General features: G+C 41.4%; 1 protein-coding gene across 1 annotated transcript in view; it reads right to left on the bottom strand.

Annotated features, from left to right (window-relative positions):
- The window catches only part of SDHAF3 (succinate dehydrogenase complex assembly factor 3), an 89,240-nt gene extending 75,449 nt beyond the window's left edge, over positions 1-13,791 (bottom strand). Inside the window, exon 1 of the mRNA XM_005678952.2 lies at positions 13,535-13,791. Within this exon, the coding sequence (XP_005679009.1) occupies positions 13,535-13,708 (174 nt within the window). The 5' untranslated portion in view covers positions 13,709-13,791. The remainder of the gene's footprint in view (positions 1-13,534) is intronic.

Raw genomic sequence — 20,503 nt, forward strand, 5'->3', positions numbered from 1 at the left:
GGCAAGCCAGAGGTACAAAACGAAGAAATATCCAGGGATCCCATCCGCATGGCAGCTGTTGCTTTGCTTTTGCAGTGTTCTGAGAAGACTCTTGAGAGTCCCTTGGACTGCAAGGAGATTCAACCAGTCCATTCTAAAGGAGATCAGTCCTGGGTGTTCTTTGGAAGGAATGATGCTAAAGCTGAAGCTCCAGTACTTTAGCCACCTCATGCAAAGAGTTGACTCATTGGAAAAGACTCTGATGCTGGGAGGGATTGGGGGCAGGAGGAGAAGGGACGACAGAGGATGAGATGGCTGGATGGCATCACGGACTCAATGGACGTGAGTCTGAGTGAACTCCGGGAGTTGGTGATGGACAGGGAGGCCTGGCGTGCTGCGGTTCATGGGGTTGCAGAGTCGGACACGACTGAGCGACTGAACTGAACTAAAGAAGTGCTCCGAGATACAGAAGACAACGTCTGGGAAAAGGAAATCCACATCTGATGATCTAGACATGGCGCATTCTGGAACAACTGAAGGAAGCAGGAAGGACTCCTAACGCTCCCAAGTGGCCAACTACTGGGTGTATTCCCTGTTCCATGCTCCACCCTGAGGCCACGCCCACGAGCCCCGTACCTCCACTGAAGGCCAGACAGACACGGAATAACTGGACAGCCAAAAAGCAGCCTTCCAATAATAAGGCAGTGAGGCCGGAGGAGAAACAGGAAAAAGGAGAAAGATTTAACCAACTGAGGAAAATCTGATGGTGCAAAAGAGACAGCGGCTGCCTGAAAAAAAGAAAGATGAAGAGGATGACCAGAGGACAAGAGGAAGAGAGGGCTAGGAAAAGGCCAGGGAAATAAAACTGAGCATCTTACGCCACAAGAATTCCAGAGCAGGGAAAACCCCATAACAAACCTCTCTGAGGTGGCTCTGCCTGCATTAGACTGAATTAGATTATGATCCTACTGCAGTTTCTACAAGTGCACTGGAAATTTTAAGCAGTTTACATGAAGTAGCCAAGGGTGTTATGAACAGCCTGAAACTGTATCAAAATTGTACATATTTCCAAACATTTTAAAATAAGAAGTTTTGCTCACTCTGTGCATCTTGCTTATACTAGCTTTGTAAAGGCATTTAAATGTTTGTGATATTTTTGCATGTGTGCTATGTTACCTCACTTTTGTTCAACTCTTTGCAACCCTATGGACTGTAGCCCGCCAGGCTCCTCTGTCCATGGGATTCTCCAGGCAAGGCAAGAATACTGGAGCGGGCTGCCATGCCCTCCTCCAGGGGATCTGCCCACCCAGGGAATGCCTCTTCTGTCTCCTGCACTGGCAGGTGAGCTCTTTACCACTAGCGCCACCTGGGAACCCTCATGGTGTTTCTGAACGGTGTTAAATACGGTTACTGGCTAGAGATCCTGCATTATCAACCGCACATATCTGTACCTTACAGAACAAGTAACTCAGCCAGCCAGGTTGGGAAGTGTGAGGCAGTGAACAAGGTGCCTTTGGGAGGTGTCAGAGCTTTGGGCATGTGCTGTGAAGCTGCACCCACTGATGCTGTGTGCTGATGTCGCTGTAGTTGTTTACATATACATATATATAAACATATACATACATGTATGTATTTGCCGTGTGATAAGCTGCCAATCTTAGTTTGAAAAGGGAGAAGTTCCTATGAGAAGTGCGCGATTTTTTCATTCAATGGAATAGTTTTAAACAAACTGTGGACAGCTACGTCTTCACCAAAGCGTCACTAAAGCAAAGTCCAGAATCCTTTGCAACTTAACCATACAGCAAACAATAGTCACTTTTTTGTATGGTTATAATGTGTTTTTTTTTTTTAAGAAGAAAAAGAAAAAGACCGTGTACATGTTTAAAATCTATTCAGATCAAGCAAAAATATTTTAGTGCTTGAAAGCCAAAATTCAATTTATTTTGAAATGCTTCAAGTTCTACTGATTCAGGACCAAAGAAGACCAAAGACTTGTAAATAAGATAAATATGATCCTCCCTTGGGAACTGAGCTAATTAAATCAACATGCAGTGGGAAATACCTGAATTCTCTCAGGCCCCGAAGACACATCAGGTAGCTTAATCTATTAACACACACTAATAATAATAATAATAATGCTTTGATAGAAGAAAAAGGTACTTAAAATAAAGTAACAAGAGGGGGCAAACTTCCTAAATATGTGTTCTGCACTGTCCAGGAGAAAAGGGGAGTCCCGCAGGAGGTCCCACGATGTTTTCCGCTGTAAACTAAACGGATGTTTTCTACAAGCACAGTGACTCCTGGTGAGCAATCTCTCATGAGGACTTGCTTCCCATTATTTTAATTCCATGTTTACCAGGCAACCTTCTAAACACTAATTCAGTTTCCCAGAAAGCTGAACAGAGGTCCACCATCCCTGACTCACAATTCTGAAGTCAAAGAAGTTTCAAAATACAAAAGCTCCTTTTAGAACTCATCTGGTGGCAAATCCTGCCCTAAATGGCCATGCAGCTTTTATTTACTCCACTTAATATGAAAAGTCGAAAGCTTAAGCAGAAATATGAATGTACTTGATTATAGGGTGCCACTCCAGATCCCACTGGAGTGTTTCTTACAATCCAATCACACTCCTTACCTTTCTAAAATCTGAAAATTCTAAATTCTGAGGCACCTCTGAAAGAAGTGTCCCTGGATCTAAATATAAATATTCTGACTCCTGGGCTTCACCAGCCCATTCCCCTACCCAGAGAAATCAGTATTCTACCATACAGTTCAGTATTATATAAATTTAGTTAGTGTGATAAAGGACAGAAATGGTATGGACCTAAAAGAAGCAGAAGATATTAAGAACAGGTGGCAAGAATACACAGAAGAGCTGTACAAAAAAGATCTTCACGACCCGGATAAACACAATGGTGTGATCACTCACCTAGAACCAGACATCCTGGAATGCAAAGTCAACTGGGCCTTAGGAAGCATCACTACGAACAAAGCTAGTGGAGGTGATGGAATTCCAGATGAGCTATTTCAAATCCTGAAAGATGATGCTGTGAAAGTGCTGCACTCAATATGCCAGCAAATTTGGAAAACTCAGCAGTGGCCACAGGACTGGAAAAGGTCACTTTTCATTCCAATCCCAAAGAAAGGCAATGCCAAAGAATGCTCAAACTACCACACAGTTGAGCTCAACTCATATGCTAGCAAAGTAATGGTCAAAATTTTCCAAGCCAGGCTTCAATAGTACATGAACCGTGAACTTCCAGATGTTCAAGCTGGATTTAGAAGAGGCAGAGGAACCAGAGATCAAACTGCCAACATCCATTGGATCATAGAGAAAGCAAGAGAGTTCCAGAAAAAACATCTACTTCTGCTTTATTGACTATGCCAAAGCCTTTGGCTGTGTGGATCATAACAAACTATGGAAAATTCTTAGAGAGACACGAATACCAGACCATCTGACCAGCCTCTTGAGAAATCTATATGCAAGTCAGGAAGCAACAGTTAGAACTGGACATGGAACAACGACTGGTTCCAAATAGGAAAAGGAGTACGTCAGGCTATATATTGTCACCCTGCTTATTTGACTTATACACAGAGTACATCATGAGAAACACTGGGCTGAATGAAGCACAAGCTGGAATCAAGATTTCCAGGAGAAATATCAATAACCTCAGATATGCAAATGACATCACCTTTATGGCAGAAAGCGAAGAAGAACTAAAGAGCCTCTTGATGAAAGTGAAAGAGGAGAGTGAAAAAGTTGGCTTAAAACTCAACATTCAGAAAACTAAGATCATGACATCTGATCCCACTACTTCATGGCAAATAGAAGGGGAAACACTGGAAACAGTGACAGACTATTTTGGGGGGCTCCAAAATCAATGCAGATGGTGACTGAAGCCATGAAATTAAGAAACACTTGCTCCTTGGAAGACAAGTTATGACCAACCTAGACAGCATATTAAAAAGCAGAGACATTACTTTGTCAACAAATGTCTGTCTAGCCAAAGCTATGGTTTTTTCAGTAGTCATGTATGGATGTGAAAGTTGGACTATAAAGAAAGCTGAGTGCCGAAGAATTGGTGCTTTTGAACTGTGGTGTTGGAGAAGACTCTTGAGAGTTCCTTGGACTGCAAGGAGATCCAACCAGTCCATCCTAAAGAAGATCAGTCCTGAATATTCATTGGAAGGACTGATGCTGAAGCTGAAATTCCAATACTTTGGCCACCTAATGCGAAAAACTGATTCATTAGAAAAGACCCTGGTGCTGGGAAAGATTGAAGGCAAGAGGAGAAGGGGACGACAGAGGATGAGATGGTTGGATGGCTTCACCTACTCGATTGACATGAGTTTGAGTAAACTCTGGGAGTTGGTGATGGACAGGGAGGCCGGACATGCTGCAGTCCATGGGGTCACAGAGTCAGACACGACTGAGCAACTGAACTGAAGTTAGTGTGAATATGTTACCATCTCTGGGTATACTGATAAACGTCCAATTCCAAATCTACAAGATCAATTAGCAGGGTTTTTGCTGACAAACCAAGGTGGCACAAATCTGTCTAGAATCACCATCCTAAGCCTACTGTCTCCCAAGCCACCTTCCATCCTCTGTCTGACCTGCCAGAAGACAAACTAACAATTAACCAATCTCCTCTGCCAGTTATAATACACTGTCAGCCTTCATGCAACTTTCTACAATAGTAGAAAAAGAAAAGGTGAAAAATTAAAATGGATTTCTAAGTAACAATTTTGATCAAATTAAGTTATTGGAGAATTATCACTATTTAAACATGATCGCTAAGAAATTAACATGAGAAGATTCTTCACGTTGCTTAAAAAGACTTAAAACTATACCAGGTAGATAGCCCTGCTGACTCTTTTCTAATCTCAATTTACAGCTCTAAAGGTTCTAAATTCTTAATATATCTTCTAGTGGTTAGGGAAAAAAAAGTAATAACTAAAGTTTAATTTTTAATCCACACATATTTATTCTTTTCCAGTAACAGTTTATAGTTTTCAGTGTACAGGTTTGTACATCCTTTATCTGAAGTTTCCCTTCATATTTCATAGTTTTTTATGGTAAATGGTATTTTAAAATTTTATTTTCCAAGTTTTCACTGCTAGTATAAAAAAGTACAGTTAATTCTTATATATTAGTCATGTTACCATACAACATTGCTAAACTGACTTACTAAATTCCAAAAGATTCTTTGTAGATTACATCAAATTGTCTACATAATCTTATCACCTGTAAATAAAGGCAGTTTTATTTTTTTCTTTTCAATGTGGATGCCTTTCATTTCTTCTCTTGTCTTATTTCAGTGGTTATTTATAATACTAAAAGTCTACACATTTGATTGTTTAATTTTACAATGCTCAGCAAGAAATAATAAAATATATCACTGAGATTCATTAAACATGAAGAAGTCTAAGTTTACCCTAAATAATTTAAGGGTAAAATTACAAAATATATTTATAATGTGCTGGTTGACTCACTGAATGAGTTTGCCTGTGCTTTGTGATATAATCAGAAACAGAAACAATGAGCATATTCAACTGCATTTTTTAAAAAATCACATTTATTGGCTTTCCTATAATTACTAAAGTAGCACATGATCTGGAAGTTTGAGATACTAGGAAGAAAATTATAATTATCCTTAATCCTATCACCCAAAGATAAACACTGTTTATGTTTAACTGTATCATGAGCAGTTTTCTACAGCATTAATTCTTCTGAAGCACCACTACTAAGAGCTCCATACTAACCCATCCATCATATAGCTATGTTATAATTTCATTCTTCTCCCATCACTGGATACCACAATGCTTTAAAGTCTTCACTATTACCATACACATTAAGCACAGCAGTTAAATTTGTATATAAATCAGAACAACCTCTTATTAGAGTCCCTTTTGCCCATTCCTTTATTAAAGCTACCAGTGTTTTCCTAATCCAAGCTCTTCTTATACTAATGCTATCAATCACCTATCACATTAATCCCAAATATATTTCATTTGCCTTTTTATTATTTTTTAATTCAGGAATTAGTAATTTTATGTTAATGGTAACTATTACAAAGACAAGTAAAATATATTTCGTCTCTATTATCCATTCTATCACTATAGCAATACAAAGCCTTGAAACTAAAAGATTAAAGAGAAAAATCAGTGGTGCCGATGAGAAGTGTAAAGTAGGTTAAGCCATTTGATATAGTTTTAACTCATCTCTTAATATAATCATATCTTAGGTAAAAGAGAACTTGGTCCATCCTTAATCTCAAGGGTAAAATATTGCTTCCCCTACTAAGACAACTGAAGTCCAAAGAAAACTCCCAAAAATCCCACAGGAGACATTTGTCTGGCACTGCAGTAACTTCCATTCTCATTTTGTTAATGAAAACGATCTTTGAGAGAGAAATGTGTCCCAATTAGCATCTTGGATTAATAAACATTAAATTATTACCTAAACATTTCCCTATTAAGCTAGAGGTATATTTGATAGAAATCTAATTTTAAAAAACTTCCCTGTCCCTTAAGAAAAATACCCAAAATGGAAAACAAACCAAATATACAAATAAATTGTAGTAAGAAAAATTCAAAGAAAAAATATGTAATCATTCTATATTAAACGAAAGTTGAGTTTTTTGGAAACGTTTCAAAAATAACATGATCATGCGGTAAGAGCACAAGGTTTTCACTGCAACTAGTTGTGTTCTAGCACACAGGTCATTTCACTTCTACAAGCCTTAGTTTCTTCATCTTTAAAATGAAAAATCTAAGGCGCCCCAGTTCGAGACGGCAGACTAGAGAAATCACAGCAGCTTATTTCTTCTTCACCCTTCCAAAATTCCACTGATCTGATAATACAGACACTTTTAAAGGAGCAATCCATAATAATTAAGAAAGGAGCCATTAGAAGCCAGAGTTCAATAAATTTCTCAAGATGGAAACCAGGCGGAGGAGTGTAATTAATAAAATAGCCTCAATAAAAGCAGTCACAGCTTCAAACAGAAATGATCTGAGGATACAGCCAAACTGCTAGAAATCAACTGAACGCGAACACCAGGGAGCCAAAGAGGAGGAGGAGTCAGAAGCAAACGCGAGGGAGATTAACCGGAACTCTATAATTCAAAAAAGTATTCTCCAAGAATGAAAAAGTTTTAACTTTCTAATCACCACACCTCACTATATGCAGAGTTCTTAGTTTATTATTGCTTCACTTATAAATTTGGACAGATAACCAAAATTCACAAGATATTGGAAAACTGAAAAAAAGAAACCAAAGTAAAATAAAAACTGTCCCCAGAAGAGATAAATTAAGGAATAAAAAAGAATATAGGTGTTTATTATAAGCCCTTCTACACAACTTAGTTTTTTTAACCACACACATACATACTTTGGTTTTTCAAAAAAGCTTAAGTGCATTAACTGAAAAAAAAAGTTTACTGAAGTCCTTTCAATCAATTCTAATACTCTCCCTATGTAAAATTTCAGACATTTGCTCTTATTAAGCAACTGTAAAACATAATTATGTCATAAGTAAACCAGTAAGATTAATATTATGCATACAAAATCTTTAAATTCTAGGCAAAACTTTCAAATTCTTAACTCTGTGTGGTATACAGATACACACACCTCTACAAACACATGAAGTCTTGTTTTAGAACCATAACCACTAGCATATTAACATTATCATGCTATTATTATTTTAAATCTATAAATTCAAATACATTTAAAATCATTTAAATAAAAAGACAGACCTCTATGTTCCAATAACATAATATAAAGTCGATAATACATGCAATGTTGATCAAACTATTATTTTTTAAAAACATCTTTAGCTACTTCGTAAGATAAGTACTGTTATAACACATCTCATGACACCAATTAAAAGTATTTCTCTAAACAAACAATATCTTAAAAACTTCCAAATGGTTCAGAAATTTAAAACAGAAACATTTTATATTCCAAGGATATACTGTTTCAAATCCTCTCCTTTAACCCTTTTTCAACCATTAGTTAAGGACCACAGCCCAGCTAAAATTTTTAAAATGGTAAAGCTTAACGTGGAAAACACACGTGTAAGACATCACCATTCAATCAACCATCATCCGGTAAACCATCACAAAAGCAGAGTAACACGCACGGCAAACAGTGCAGCTAGGAGGCTCCCAGGCGACCCCCTCATACTCGGTAGATGACCCCCCACAGGTATAGTCCATCTACAGAGGTAACTCATTCCCTTTCTCCCACACACTAAAATACAAAGTACAAAGCAGGATGTTCAAAAGCCAAAAAAAAAAAAAAAAAGAGGAGGTCTTCAAATTAGGTAAGTGAGGTATACTATTATAAAACTGCAAAATACCCATCTAACCCTAATTATATGAAGTTAAGGAAACTTACTCATTGGGAAAGACTGATGCTGGGAGGGATTGGGGGCAGGAGGAGAAGGGGACGACAGAGGAGGAGATGGCTGGATGGCATCACGGACTCGATGGGCGTGAGTGTGAGTGAACTCTGGGAGTTGGTGATGGACAGGGAGGCCTGGCGTGCTGTGGTTCATGGGGTCACAAAGAGTTGGACACGACTGAGCGACTGAACTGAACTGAAGGAAACTCTAAACATAGATGACATGCAACTTCATCATACACTATTAAATCTGATAATCAAAGTTATAAATAAGAAAGATATCTCACATGAGTTACAAATGGACAAGTACATGAATCTGAAGCATTTTCTTGTCTCAAAAATGAGTACAACAAAATGAAAAAAGCAAATATTATAATAAGGACTATCACACAAACCTGAAGACTTAAACATAACCAGGAAAGGAAAGAGAACGTTGCTTTGCAGAAGTAGCTAGGACAGCAGAACACAGGAAAAGGGAAGGAGCGCGCCCAGCACTGCAGCAGCGCCTGCACCCTCTTCACCGGCACTGGCCTGTCTCTGACCACCTCCCAGTCCCGGCACCTGCGTTCACACCGAGGGCCTACCGACCGACCACCAACAACAAACGTTAACTCGCTCTCTCCACTCACAATCTGTCACCTGAGTTTCAGAGGAATATTTCAGCACATTGTCACTTGGCGGTCCCATCAGAATTTGTAACACGAAAATGAACGACAATGAACTCATCTGCCACTGCTCCTTCTGTATACACACACACACACCCCTATTCTGGCTACTGGTATCATATTCCAAAACTCAAGAGTTATCCATTCTGTTTCCTCCCCTCTAACTAATCTTGTATTGGTCACCAACTCAAGTTCTAGTCTACTGTAGAAAGAGTAACACAAAAATCCACACTCTCCATCCTCAACAGCTCTGTCTTGGTTCAGTTAAATATATTAGGGTTGTTAGTTACATTATATATATACATCTTATATATATATTTATATAGAACATATATTTATATATATAAATTATACAAATAAGTTAATATGTATTAATATTTATATTAATTTATTAATATAAATTGAACATTTATATATCATATATAAAGTATATATTTAAATTAATTTGTTATATTAATATTTATATTGTATTTAATTTAATATAAATTAAATGTTTACAAATGTTATACATTATATATTATATAACAGTATATAAAATATAATACATAAATGAATAGTTTATATATAAATATATAAATAGTTACATTAATACCTATTATATATATTAGGGTTTATATATATATAAAGTTCTGTAAAACCTTCTGTTTTTTTTAAATCTTACAGAAAAACTCAAGCGACCTTTCTTCCTACTCGTATTTGGGATCACTGCATCTCTCCTAAAAGCTCTCCCTGCCTTCAATCTGGCTTAATTCTTCAACCATTCCTTTCTACTCCTGTTGACATGATCTTTCTAGAATATAACTTGAGTCATTTTCATCACCACTGCTTAAAATCTTTCAATGACTCAAAATAAAGACCTAAAATCCTCAGAAAAATATCCTGTTTCTTGTCATCTCTTTAGCTTTAATCACTTCCTAATCTCCCATATAATACACTAAATTCTGATCACTGCAGATCCTGGAAAAACGTTCACTGTTTCTTACCTCAATACCTCTGCATATGTTTTATTTCCCCTTTCCCAGGGTCTTTTTCTTGACAAGGCAACTCTGACTTGCCCAAATGTCCTCTCATACATTACATGAGGCCTCGATTTCCATTCCTTCTTTGGTCCCACAGCATTTTAACAAACACCCTTCCATACTATAAACGCCTATTAACTTGAAACTTGGATATCATACACGTGAAATACATGTATTATTCATTTTTGTGTCCCACAATGCTAGCACTCTGCCTCGCAGTAAGTGATCAATAACTAAAGAATGCTGAAGAATTTTTGCTTTTTCCAGAAACTTTCACTATCAGCCTTGCCCAAAGACACAGAACAAAGCAGCTACTTAAGGAAAACAACTGAAACCAGGCAAGAAAGCAGTAAGTGGGGCCCACAAAATGAAAAATTAAATGCACTTTTCAAAGTTGTTCCTGGGAAATGTCTCACAGTTTAACACAAACGTGTCATACTTGCTATTTAATTTTCAGTGCTTATTCTGATTTCCAAGAAAATAAGTGGTAAAAAGTTGTTCTCTCTGCAACTGGGTCAGCACAGAAAGAAAAATGGGAAGTATTCTGCAAAACTGAGCATAGTTAGAATTTTTAAAGTTCTGTAATAAGTAAGAACCCCGCCTGATCCACCCAACCCCAATTCCACTCTTTATAGAGTTGTCTCTTAAAAGACTTGGGAGTAAGATTACAATGGGTATTTTACTAACCAGTTATCATTCTCCATAGAATCCCAACATATTTTCCTGAACTTAACATTTTTTCTTTTATGGTAAGGAATTAACATAAATTCACTACTTTGCAAATATGCATTTACACTTTTATCCTTAACATAAAATGAAATACTTTCCTCTTACCATCCCTCAAACGGTCCGTGAATAGAAATTTGCCCAGTTGAACTCGTCCTAATATTTATAACAGTTTTCTGGGATCAGAGAAGGGAATAGAGAACTCTCCTCCCAATACTGAGCCCCCTAGCATTCCTGATCCTTCCCCTTTCTCTTTTCCAGTAGTACCCACACGCAACTTTGCTCTTTAAAGTAAAACAAATTCAAGTTCATAAGTAATTTTAGAAGTGTGTGAAAGAATCCCAGAGACCAAACGTCACACAGCACTGGAATAAACTTTTTTAAGTTGAATTCCTGACAACAAGTCTAACGGGTTGATCAACAGCGGTGGTTTTTTTTACTTCAGTTTTTTTAAAATGTCTATTCTTATTAATGTCTCTAGGCTATTATCGGGCTTCCCTGATAGCTCAGTTGGTTAAAAAAACAAAACAAAAGAACATCCACCTGCAATGCAGGAGACCCTGGTTCGATCCCTGGGTTGGGAAGATCTGCTGAACAGGGAAAAGGCTATCAACTCCAGGGCACTGGCCTGGAGAATTCCACAGACTGTATAGTTCATGTGGTTGCAGAGAGTCGACACTTCTGAGCAACTTTCACTTTCAGCCTATGATATTCTGGGTTCCTATTCTTTCCCTAAAAAGTTTCGTTTTTAGGACCTCCCAAAATGCCCTTATTTCTTTCCAACATAGAGCTAAACTCCTGGTCCTGCCACAGACTGATCTGGCTTAAAAGACGTCACTTATACTTACATACACTAATTTAGAGCTGTGTGTGTGTGCTCAGTCGGGTCCCAGTCTTTACAACGCAATGTACTGTAGCCCGCCAGGCTCCTCGGTCCACGGCATTCTCCAGACAAGAATACTGGAGTGGGTGGCCATTTCCTCCTCTAGGGGATCTGCCCCACCCAGGTATCCAGTTCATCTCTCATGCACTGGCAGGTGGGTTGTTTTTTTTTTTTAACCACTGAGCCACTTGGGAGGCCCTAATTTAGAGGTGCATATTGTAAATACTGTTATTATTCTGCAGATGAGATAATAAAACTAGGAAAACTGATATAACATTTAATAAATGCCAGTACTTTAATTTGAATCCAGTTCTTCTGACTTCGAGATCAAGTTACCATATTAAAAGAAAGCAGTCTGCATTTAAAAAGATTCAACTTCCTGGCTCTAGGCGACCTTATTGCATCTAATAAATATACCTTTTAGGCAAATTCTACATTTCACCCTCGTTCTAAATGTCCCTCTTGAAAGCATCAATGAGGCTTGTTCAATAAAAAATTCTGCGACTCAGTTAAAAAGTTCCGTGTTCACCCTAATGTTCATCCTTTTGGCATTTTTTTTTAAACAGCCTTCAGTAGTTTCTGTAGTCATCAACTTTTTAGGGTAAGAAATTGCTTAACTCGGTTCTTCAACCAACACTACTACGTGCTTTCAAATACCTGTTCCCTTTAATTGTCAATTCCATTCCTTTCCTGCTATTTGCAGATCATATCTGGGGGTAATCCTGCATGGCTCCCAACCCCACGAAATACTCTAAATACTCTGGGGGCTTCCCTGGTGGCTCAGTGGTAAAGAATCCGCCAGCTAATACAGGAGACACGGTTCAATCTCTGATTGGGTAAGATCCCACATGCCAGGGAGTATCTAAGCCCGTGGGCCACAACCACTGAGCCTGTGCTCTACAGCCCAGGAGCCGGAACTACTGAGCCCACCTGCGGGCAACTACCAAGCCCGCGTGCCTAGAGCCCGAGCTCCGCGACAAAAGAAGCCACGGCAATCAAGCCGACACACTGCAACTAGAGAGTAGCTCTCGCTGGCCACAACTACACAAACACCCGCGCAGCAACGAAGACCCAGCATGGCAAAAAAAAAAAAAAAAAAAAACAGTTACTTAAAAATATATACTCTGAATATCTTCTGACTTCACTCAGAAAAAGGAAGGGAAATCAAAGGAGCTAATGCCTCTGTCTGCTTAAGATCTAGTGCAGTGATGCAAATTAAAAAAACGTGACTACGTGAAACGAAGTACATGATTACGAAGAAACCAACTTTCACCTAACTTTACTCTGACGAGCATTTTTGCCCACCGCTTGTAATAAACCCCAGGCTTTTCCCATTTCTGTTATCAGTCATGACATAATATGAGAATATTAAGACCCAACAAAGAGCACTGGGATTTTTTAAAATGGTAATTATAGAAACAAGCCTCTAAAACTCTGAAAACTAGTAAGGAGAAAACTTATCAACAGGCGCTTGCTAAGTGTAAGGCACTGGAGGGGACAAAAAGCTGCCAAACGGGAAGCTCTTTAAAAACTTAACGGTGACTTGGTCAATTTTGTAACCTCCATCCTCACCCCTCCAGCGCCAGGCAAAAGTCAACTTGAGTCTGACGCGCTGGTGTATGGGATGTGCTGAGGCGAGGACCCGTGGGATAGAGACCGGCTTGGATGTAACTTTGGGAGGTATTGTTTAAACGGCTCTGCGCTGTTCAGTTCAAACGGAACAGGCTGCCGCTCCGTCCGAGCTTGCGTGGGGCCCAGGAGACCAGCCAGGTCAGGTGGTCTCTCCTCACTACAAACCGGGACACCTCTGAGGACCCCAAAGGTCTGGGGCGAGGAAAACCAGAGCTACTTGCCTCCCATTCCTGCAGGAATCGCTCGGCCTCTTTAGAACCGGCGGTCTTGTGTCTCCTAAATTCGTCCCTCACGTACTGGTCGCCAAGGTCTTTGAGGTCTGGGGGAAGAACCCGGTGCAGCAGCAAAATGCGCCGATACAAGGCCCGGACACGCGAGACGTGCAGGGTAGACATAATGCCGCGCGTGGACCCCAGGCCGCGCCTGCGCAGAAGGTCAGCACCCGCTTGCCTCTCTTTCCAAGCCGGATATAAGTAATCCGAACACAAGCGGAAGACGGCACGCGACCTTCATCCGGTTTGGTCCGTTCTAATATGAGGACCTTCCTGAAACACGAGCGGGAGCGGCAGGCGGGATACGGGCCGGTCCTCCTTCCAATGGGGCGTGGCTTTCGCGGAGAGCTTGGGATGCTACCACTCTAGGACTGAGTCCCGGGCCGAGGGGGGTCCTCCACCAAGAGTCTGACCTGGACCGCTTGTCAGTTACCTGACCTCAGTTACACTCCATCATCTTGTCCATTAATCTTACGCCTTTCTCTAAAAGCCGTCGTCAAAATCGGGCTCCTCCAGGAAGCCTCCCATGCCTAAGTTCAAGCCATTTAAGATGTCTTAGAGGGCTTCCCTGGTGGCTCACAGGTTAAAGAGTCTGCCTCCAATGCGGAAGACCTGGGTTCGATCCCTGGGTCGGGAAGATCCCCTGGAGAAGGAAATGGCACCCCACTCCAGTATTCTTGCCTGGAGAATCCCATGGACGGAGGAGCCTGGTAGGCTACAGTCCACGGGGTCGCAAAGAATCGGACACGACTGAGCGACTTCACCTTCACCTTCAGGATGTCTTAAGAGTGTTCCTGCGGAGAAGGCAATGCACCCCACTCCAGTACTCTTGCCTGGAAAATCCAATGGACGGAGGAGCCTGGTGGGCTGCAGTCCATGGGGTTGCTAGGAGTCGGACACGACTGAGCGACTTCACTTTCACTTTTCACTTTCATGCATTGGAGAAGGAAATGGCAACCCACTCCAGTGTTCTTGCCTGGAGAATCCCAGGGACGGGGGAGCCTGATGGGCTGGAGTCTCTGGGGTCGCACAGAGTCGGACACGACTGAAGCGACTTAGTAGCAGCAGCAGAGTGTTCCTGCCTTCAGGCAATGAGATGAATCTCTTCATCCACAAGCCCAACCACCTACGTACCTAGCACAGTGTTGTGCTGCTAATTTGTGCCCCGAAGGGGTGGATTCTTTCCTGTAACTCAAGTGAAACCTGAGCCAGCAGGTAGCAACCCTTAGCTGAAGTCGGGTTGGTTGAAGAAGAATCATTAGGGAACCTTTTAAATGTATGGTTTCCAAGGCCATGATACTGGAGATTATGATTAAATAGTCTGAGAGGAAAATGTAGAATTGGGACGTACACAAATCTTAACCTTGTACAAAGGCGATAGAGTGTGACCAATGAAAGTTGGCAGCAATTTGGCCTCGTTCTTTCTGTCCCATCACATGTTTGGTCCTTCAACAAACTCTGATGGCTCCCCCAACAAAATGTATGCAGAATTTGATCACTTCTCACTAGTCCCTCCACCACTATCGTCTCTGTTTATTGGATGTGGTAGTAGCTTTTTGTGTTTCTGCTTCTCCCATGATCAACTTTGGTCATTAGTCAGTTCAGTTCAGCTGCTCAGCCGGGTCTGACTCTTTGTGACCCCATGGACTGCAGCATGCCAGGCTTCCCTGTCCATCACCAACTCCTGGAGCTTGCTCAAACTTATGTCCATCGAGTTGGTGATGCTATCCAACTATCTCATCCTCTGTCATCCCCTTCTCCTGCTTTCAATCTTTCCCAGCATCCGGGTCTTTTCCAATGAGTCAATTCTTTGCATCAGGTAGCCAAAGTATTGGAGTTTCAGCTTCAGCATCAGTCCTTCCAATAAATATTCAGGACTGATTTCCTTTAGGATGGACTGGTTGGATCTTTGGTCATAACCCACCTAAATGGTAATGGCCTCTGCTACGGGTAGTACCTGACTGTCCCTGTCTGGTTCCCATCACTCTGACCACACCTTTTCACACAGCTTTTTATTACATTATTTCTAAGTTAAAGAAAAAAAATCATGTCACTCCTCTGCTCACCAAAATCCTCTAGTGGCTTCTCATCAGAGTAAAACCTCAAGTCTCTGCATTTCTTAGCTCTCTAAATTTTCTCCTGCTGCTCTCTCCCTAGTCGGCCAATTCCAGCCACACAGTCTTTACACCTCCAATTCATCTTTGAACAGTGCAGGCATAATTCCAACTGAGTGTCTTGATATTTGCTCTTCCACCTGCTTAGAACGTTCTGCCATAGGTATCTTCCTGGCTAGCACCTTTATTTCATTCAACTTGATAGGCAGGAAGTTAGCTGGGCGCCAGAGAACCGGTGCCTTCAATTAGCAGTCCAATAGCTGCCTAATCAGAGAAGGCATTGGCACCCCACTCCAGTACTCTTGCCTGGAAAATCCCGTGGATGGAGGAGCCTGGGAGGCTGCAGTCCAGGGAGTCGCTGAGAGTGGGACACACCTGGGTGACTTCACTTTCACTTTTCACTTTCATGCATTGGAGAAGAAATGGCAACCCACTCCAGGGTTCTTGCCTGAAGAATCCCAGGGACAAGGGAGCCTGGTGGGCTGCCGTCTATGGGGTCACACAGAGTCGTACATGACTGAAGTGACTTCACAGCAGCAGCAGCCGCCTAATTTCACCAAGCCATTTACCAGCCTGGCCCCTTCTAGGCCCCCACCAGTTCTCCAAAAATAGTCGAGCATCCTAAGTAGCTTCAGTGTCCCACTCTTTGTGACCCCATGAACTGTAGCACACCAGGCTCCTCTGTCTGTGGGATTCTCCAGGCAAGAATACTGGAGTGGGTTGCCGTGCCCTCCTGCAGGGGATCTTCCCCACCCAGGGATTGAACCTGCGTCTCTTACCTCTCCTGCACTGGTAGGCAGGTACTTTACCACTCTTGCCACATGAGGGACCCAGTGAAAAAAAAAAACCAGAGACTGCCAGGACTTTCCCTGCTCTGGCACATGCGCTCACCTCACACTGTCCTGTACTAAAGTAACCTTTGGCAGCCACTGGACTCTTTAACTGCTCATAAGTATTCCATGAATACATACATCTAATTATGACCTTTATGGGACATTCGTGGTAGCTAGCGCATCTCTTTATATAACCTGCAGTTGTCAATCAAGGCTGTCAATCAATGACCGCCTCTGGATTATGCAAATGACTCTGCCTTAAAAACTGGACTCCAGACCTCTGGGGCCATTTGCCTCCCCTTGGTGTGGCCCACTTCTCTCTTGAGTTGTTCTCTCCTTTGGGTGTGCCCAAGTTGCTCAGTTGTATCCAACTCTTTGCCACCTGGTCTTTCTCTCCTTATGGTTAATAAACTTCCTTGCAACAGGTAAGACCTTAGATTCTTCTTTTTGTCCCTACCAAGAAGTGAAGTCCACAGGAGAAACGGTCTCTATCGTCTTCTACTAACAAGCTCATTACTTCAGGTCGAGTTCTGATGAGACCCTCCCTGGCAACTATATTTAATATTGCTATATTTAATCATGCAAAAAACTCTCTAAGCCCCTCTCGGCTTTATTTTTCTTTATGCTGCTGCTGCTGCTAAGCCACTTCAGTCGTGTTCGACTGTAGCCCATCAGGCTCCTCTGTCCTTGGGGATTCTCCAGGCAAGAATACTGGAGTGGGCTGCCATGCCCTCCCCTCCAAGGGATCTTCCCGACCCAGGGACTGAACCCCAGTCTCCTGCATTGCAGGCAGATTCATACCACTGAGCCACCAGGGAAGCCCTATTTTTCTCTATAACACTTACATATTTCACTTGTTTGTTTATTGCCTGCCCTCCCCCTTGCCCCAGTAGATAACAAATTCCAGGAGGGCAGGGATTTTGTGACTCTGCCTGTGTCAGTGACTTAAATGACCTGCTGGTGATGAAGGGGCAAGAGTGGGGGGAAATTTGTGTGATTCCCTCCCAGATTCCAGACTTTTGTTTATGCAAAGACTTTTGAAAGACAAAAAGACGCACATCTCTCTTCCAAAGGCAAGGGTGTACTCATTTTAGTATTCTTTTCAGGCCCCACACGGCAGCAGTGCCTTACAAATAGTAAGCACTCTAACATTTATTACCTTGAATGGACTTTTTCCTTTTGCTTAAATTTTGGAAAAATATTTGTTTAAAAGAGCACAGAAATTTTTTTAATGGATTTAATTTGGTTTTTTGACAAACCACATTCATGGCAAGGATTGAATGGCAGCATGGTTTTTTTACTTCAGGAAATTTTTTCTAACCATACTTCATCTCCTAATATCCCTGTAAATTAAAAATTAATTTATTGTTCCAGTTTACTTTTTTTCTGGTTTCCTTTGGGGTTAAAGTACATGTATAATAAATATTTGTATCAGAGCCAAAGCTCTTATAAAAATGTGGGGGAAATTCTGCCAATAAATTAATAAAAAAATAAAAGAATTAATTCAGCATAACGGGAGCAGAAAAGGTCCAGAAAGCTCTGGGCAATCAATGCTCAAAAATGGCAAATGATGGGTAAGAGAGAAGCCAAGGCGTAATGGTGTGGTTAGGACTTGAGAAAAATCCAGAAAAACAGTGAGAATAATGGTATATGACCTTTATTTTTTATTGTGGGCTGGACAGTGAGTTATGTTTTGAGGACAAAATTTTCTGTTTCTTTCACCTTCCAGTTTAGGCTGACCAGTTTTCCTTTTGTGGTCAAAACAGCCATGAACTAAAACTAAGATCTGAGTTCTGTTCCTGGCCACTAATCCAGATAAGTACACTTCATGCAAGCCTTTCCTTATCCTTCCTCCATGTATTCTGTTTTCCTCTGTGTTACGTGGCAAGCCACTCAACCACTCTGGGCCTAGATTTTCTCATGTGTCAAAGTGGGGTCAGGCTAATTAATTCTCAGGTTTCAACTGTTAGTCTAATCATGTTTTGTACCCACTCCCCTCCAAACATTTTTGCAAAAGTAGAAGCAGATAGGGCTTCCCTGGTGGCTTAGATGGTAAAGAATCTCCCTGCAATTTGCGAGACCTAGGTTCGATCCTCGGGTCAGAAGATCCCCTGGAGGAAGGCATGGCAACCCACTCCAGTATTCTTGCCTGGAGAATCCCATGGACAGAAGAGCCTGGTGGGCTACAGTCCATGGGGTCACAAAGAGTCGGATACGACTGAGTGACTCAGCACACAGAAGCAGATATGTAACCCACTCTGAAATAACTACCTTGAAAAGATTTTTATTTAAAAACAAAGGGAAAATTCCTCAAAACTTGAATCAAAGAGGTTTCCATATTTTCCTTTGCTGCTGCTAAGTCGAGTCAGTCGTGTCCGACTCTGTGCGACCCCATAGACGGAAGCCCACCAGGCTCCTCTGTCCCTGGGGTTCTCCAGGCAAGAACACTGGAGTGGGTTGCCATTTCCTTCTCCAATGCATGAAAGTGAAAAGTGAAAAGTGAAAGTGAAGTCGCTCAGTCGTGTCCAACTCTTAGCGACCCCATGGACTGCAGCCCACCAGGCCCCTCCATCCATGGGATTTCCCAGGCAAGAGTACTGGAGTGGGGTGCCATTGCCTTCTCTGATATTTTCCTTTATGGAGGTGTAATTGACACAGAAAAATCAGGAGGGGACATTGCTTTTGGAAACACATTTTACTTTAGTCATACTGAGTTTGCAGGGACAGCCTATGTTAAAAGATGCATCGAACAAGTTACCTAATAGTAACGGTGTAATTTACTATTAGGGCTTCCCAGGCGGCTCAGTGGTACAGACTCTGCCTGCCAATGCAGGAGATGTGGGTTCAAACCCTAGGTGGGGAAGACCCTCTGCAGTAGGAAATGGCAACCCACTCCAGTATTCTTTCCTGGAAAATCCCATGGACAGAGGAGCCTGGCAGGCTACTGTCCAAAGGGTCACAAAGAGTCAGACACCACTGAACAACTAAGCTGCTGCTGCTGCTGCTGCTAAGTCGCTTCAGTCGTGTCCAACTCTGTGCAACCCCAAAGACGGCAGCCCATCAGGCTCCCGTGTCCCTGGGATTATCCACGCAAGAACACTGGAGTGGGTTGCCATTTCCTTCTCCAATGCATGAAAGTAAGAAGTGAAAGTGAAGTCACTCAGTCATGCCCGACTCTCAGCGACCCATGGACTGTAGCCCACCAGGCTCCTCCGTCCCCGGGATTTTCCAGGCAAGAGTGCTGGAGTGGGTCGCCATTGCCTTCTCTGAGCAACTAAGCACAGACACACAATTTGCCATTCGTCTAAGTCAGTGGTTTTAACTTTGGCTGTATATTACAATTACTAGAGGAAAATGGTTTTAAAAAACTGATAATAGGGCCCCACTACAAACCACTTGAATCAGAATGTCTGCAAGCGGGGAGAGGCATTGCTTTTGCTTAGAAGCCCCTCCAATGAGTCTAATGTGCAGCCAGGATTGAGAACCAGTAGTCTAAATTTCCAACTTGGAGACACTTGGGTTCTAGGAAGAGTATTCAAGATATTAAGACACTGTTAAAAACTGGTTACTAAACATCCAGTGCTTTAATACTAAAGTGTTCCTGCAATAATGGGGATAAAGATTTTGATACAGCTAAAAATATCCTAAAAATAAAATGGAGGCAGGGAGAAACTTGGAAACTGGGATTGATACATACACATTACTATATATAAAATAAAATAACAATAAGGACCTCCTGTATAGCACAGTGAAGTCAATACTCTGTAATAACCTATATGAGAAAAGAATCTAAAACAGAGTGGATCTATGTATATCTATAAGTGATTCACTTTGCTACACACCTGAAACTAACACAACATTGTGAATGAACTATACGCCAACAAAAAATTTTAAAAATAAAATCAAAAAGAGAAAGAGGGAGGGGACATATGTATACCTACGGCTGATTTGTGTTGATGTATGGCAGCAAC

This window comes from Capra hircus, chromosome 4 (assembly GCF_001704415.2).
Source record: "Capra hircus breed San Clemente chromosome 4, ASM170441v1, whole genome shotgun sequence".
Taxonomy (NCBI): Eukaryota; Metazoa; Chordata; class Mammalia; order Artiodactyla; family Bovidae; genus Capra; species Capra hircus.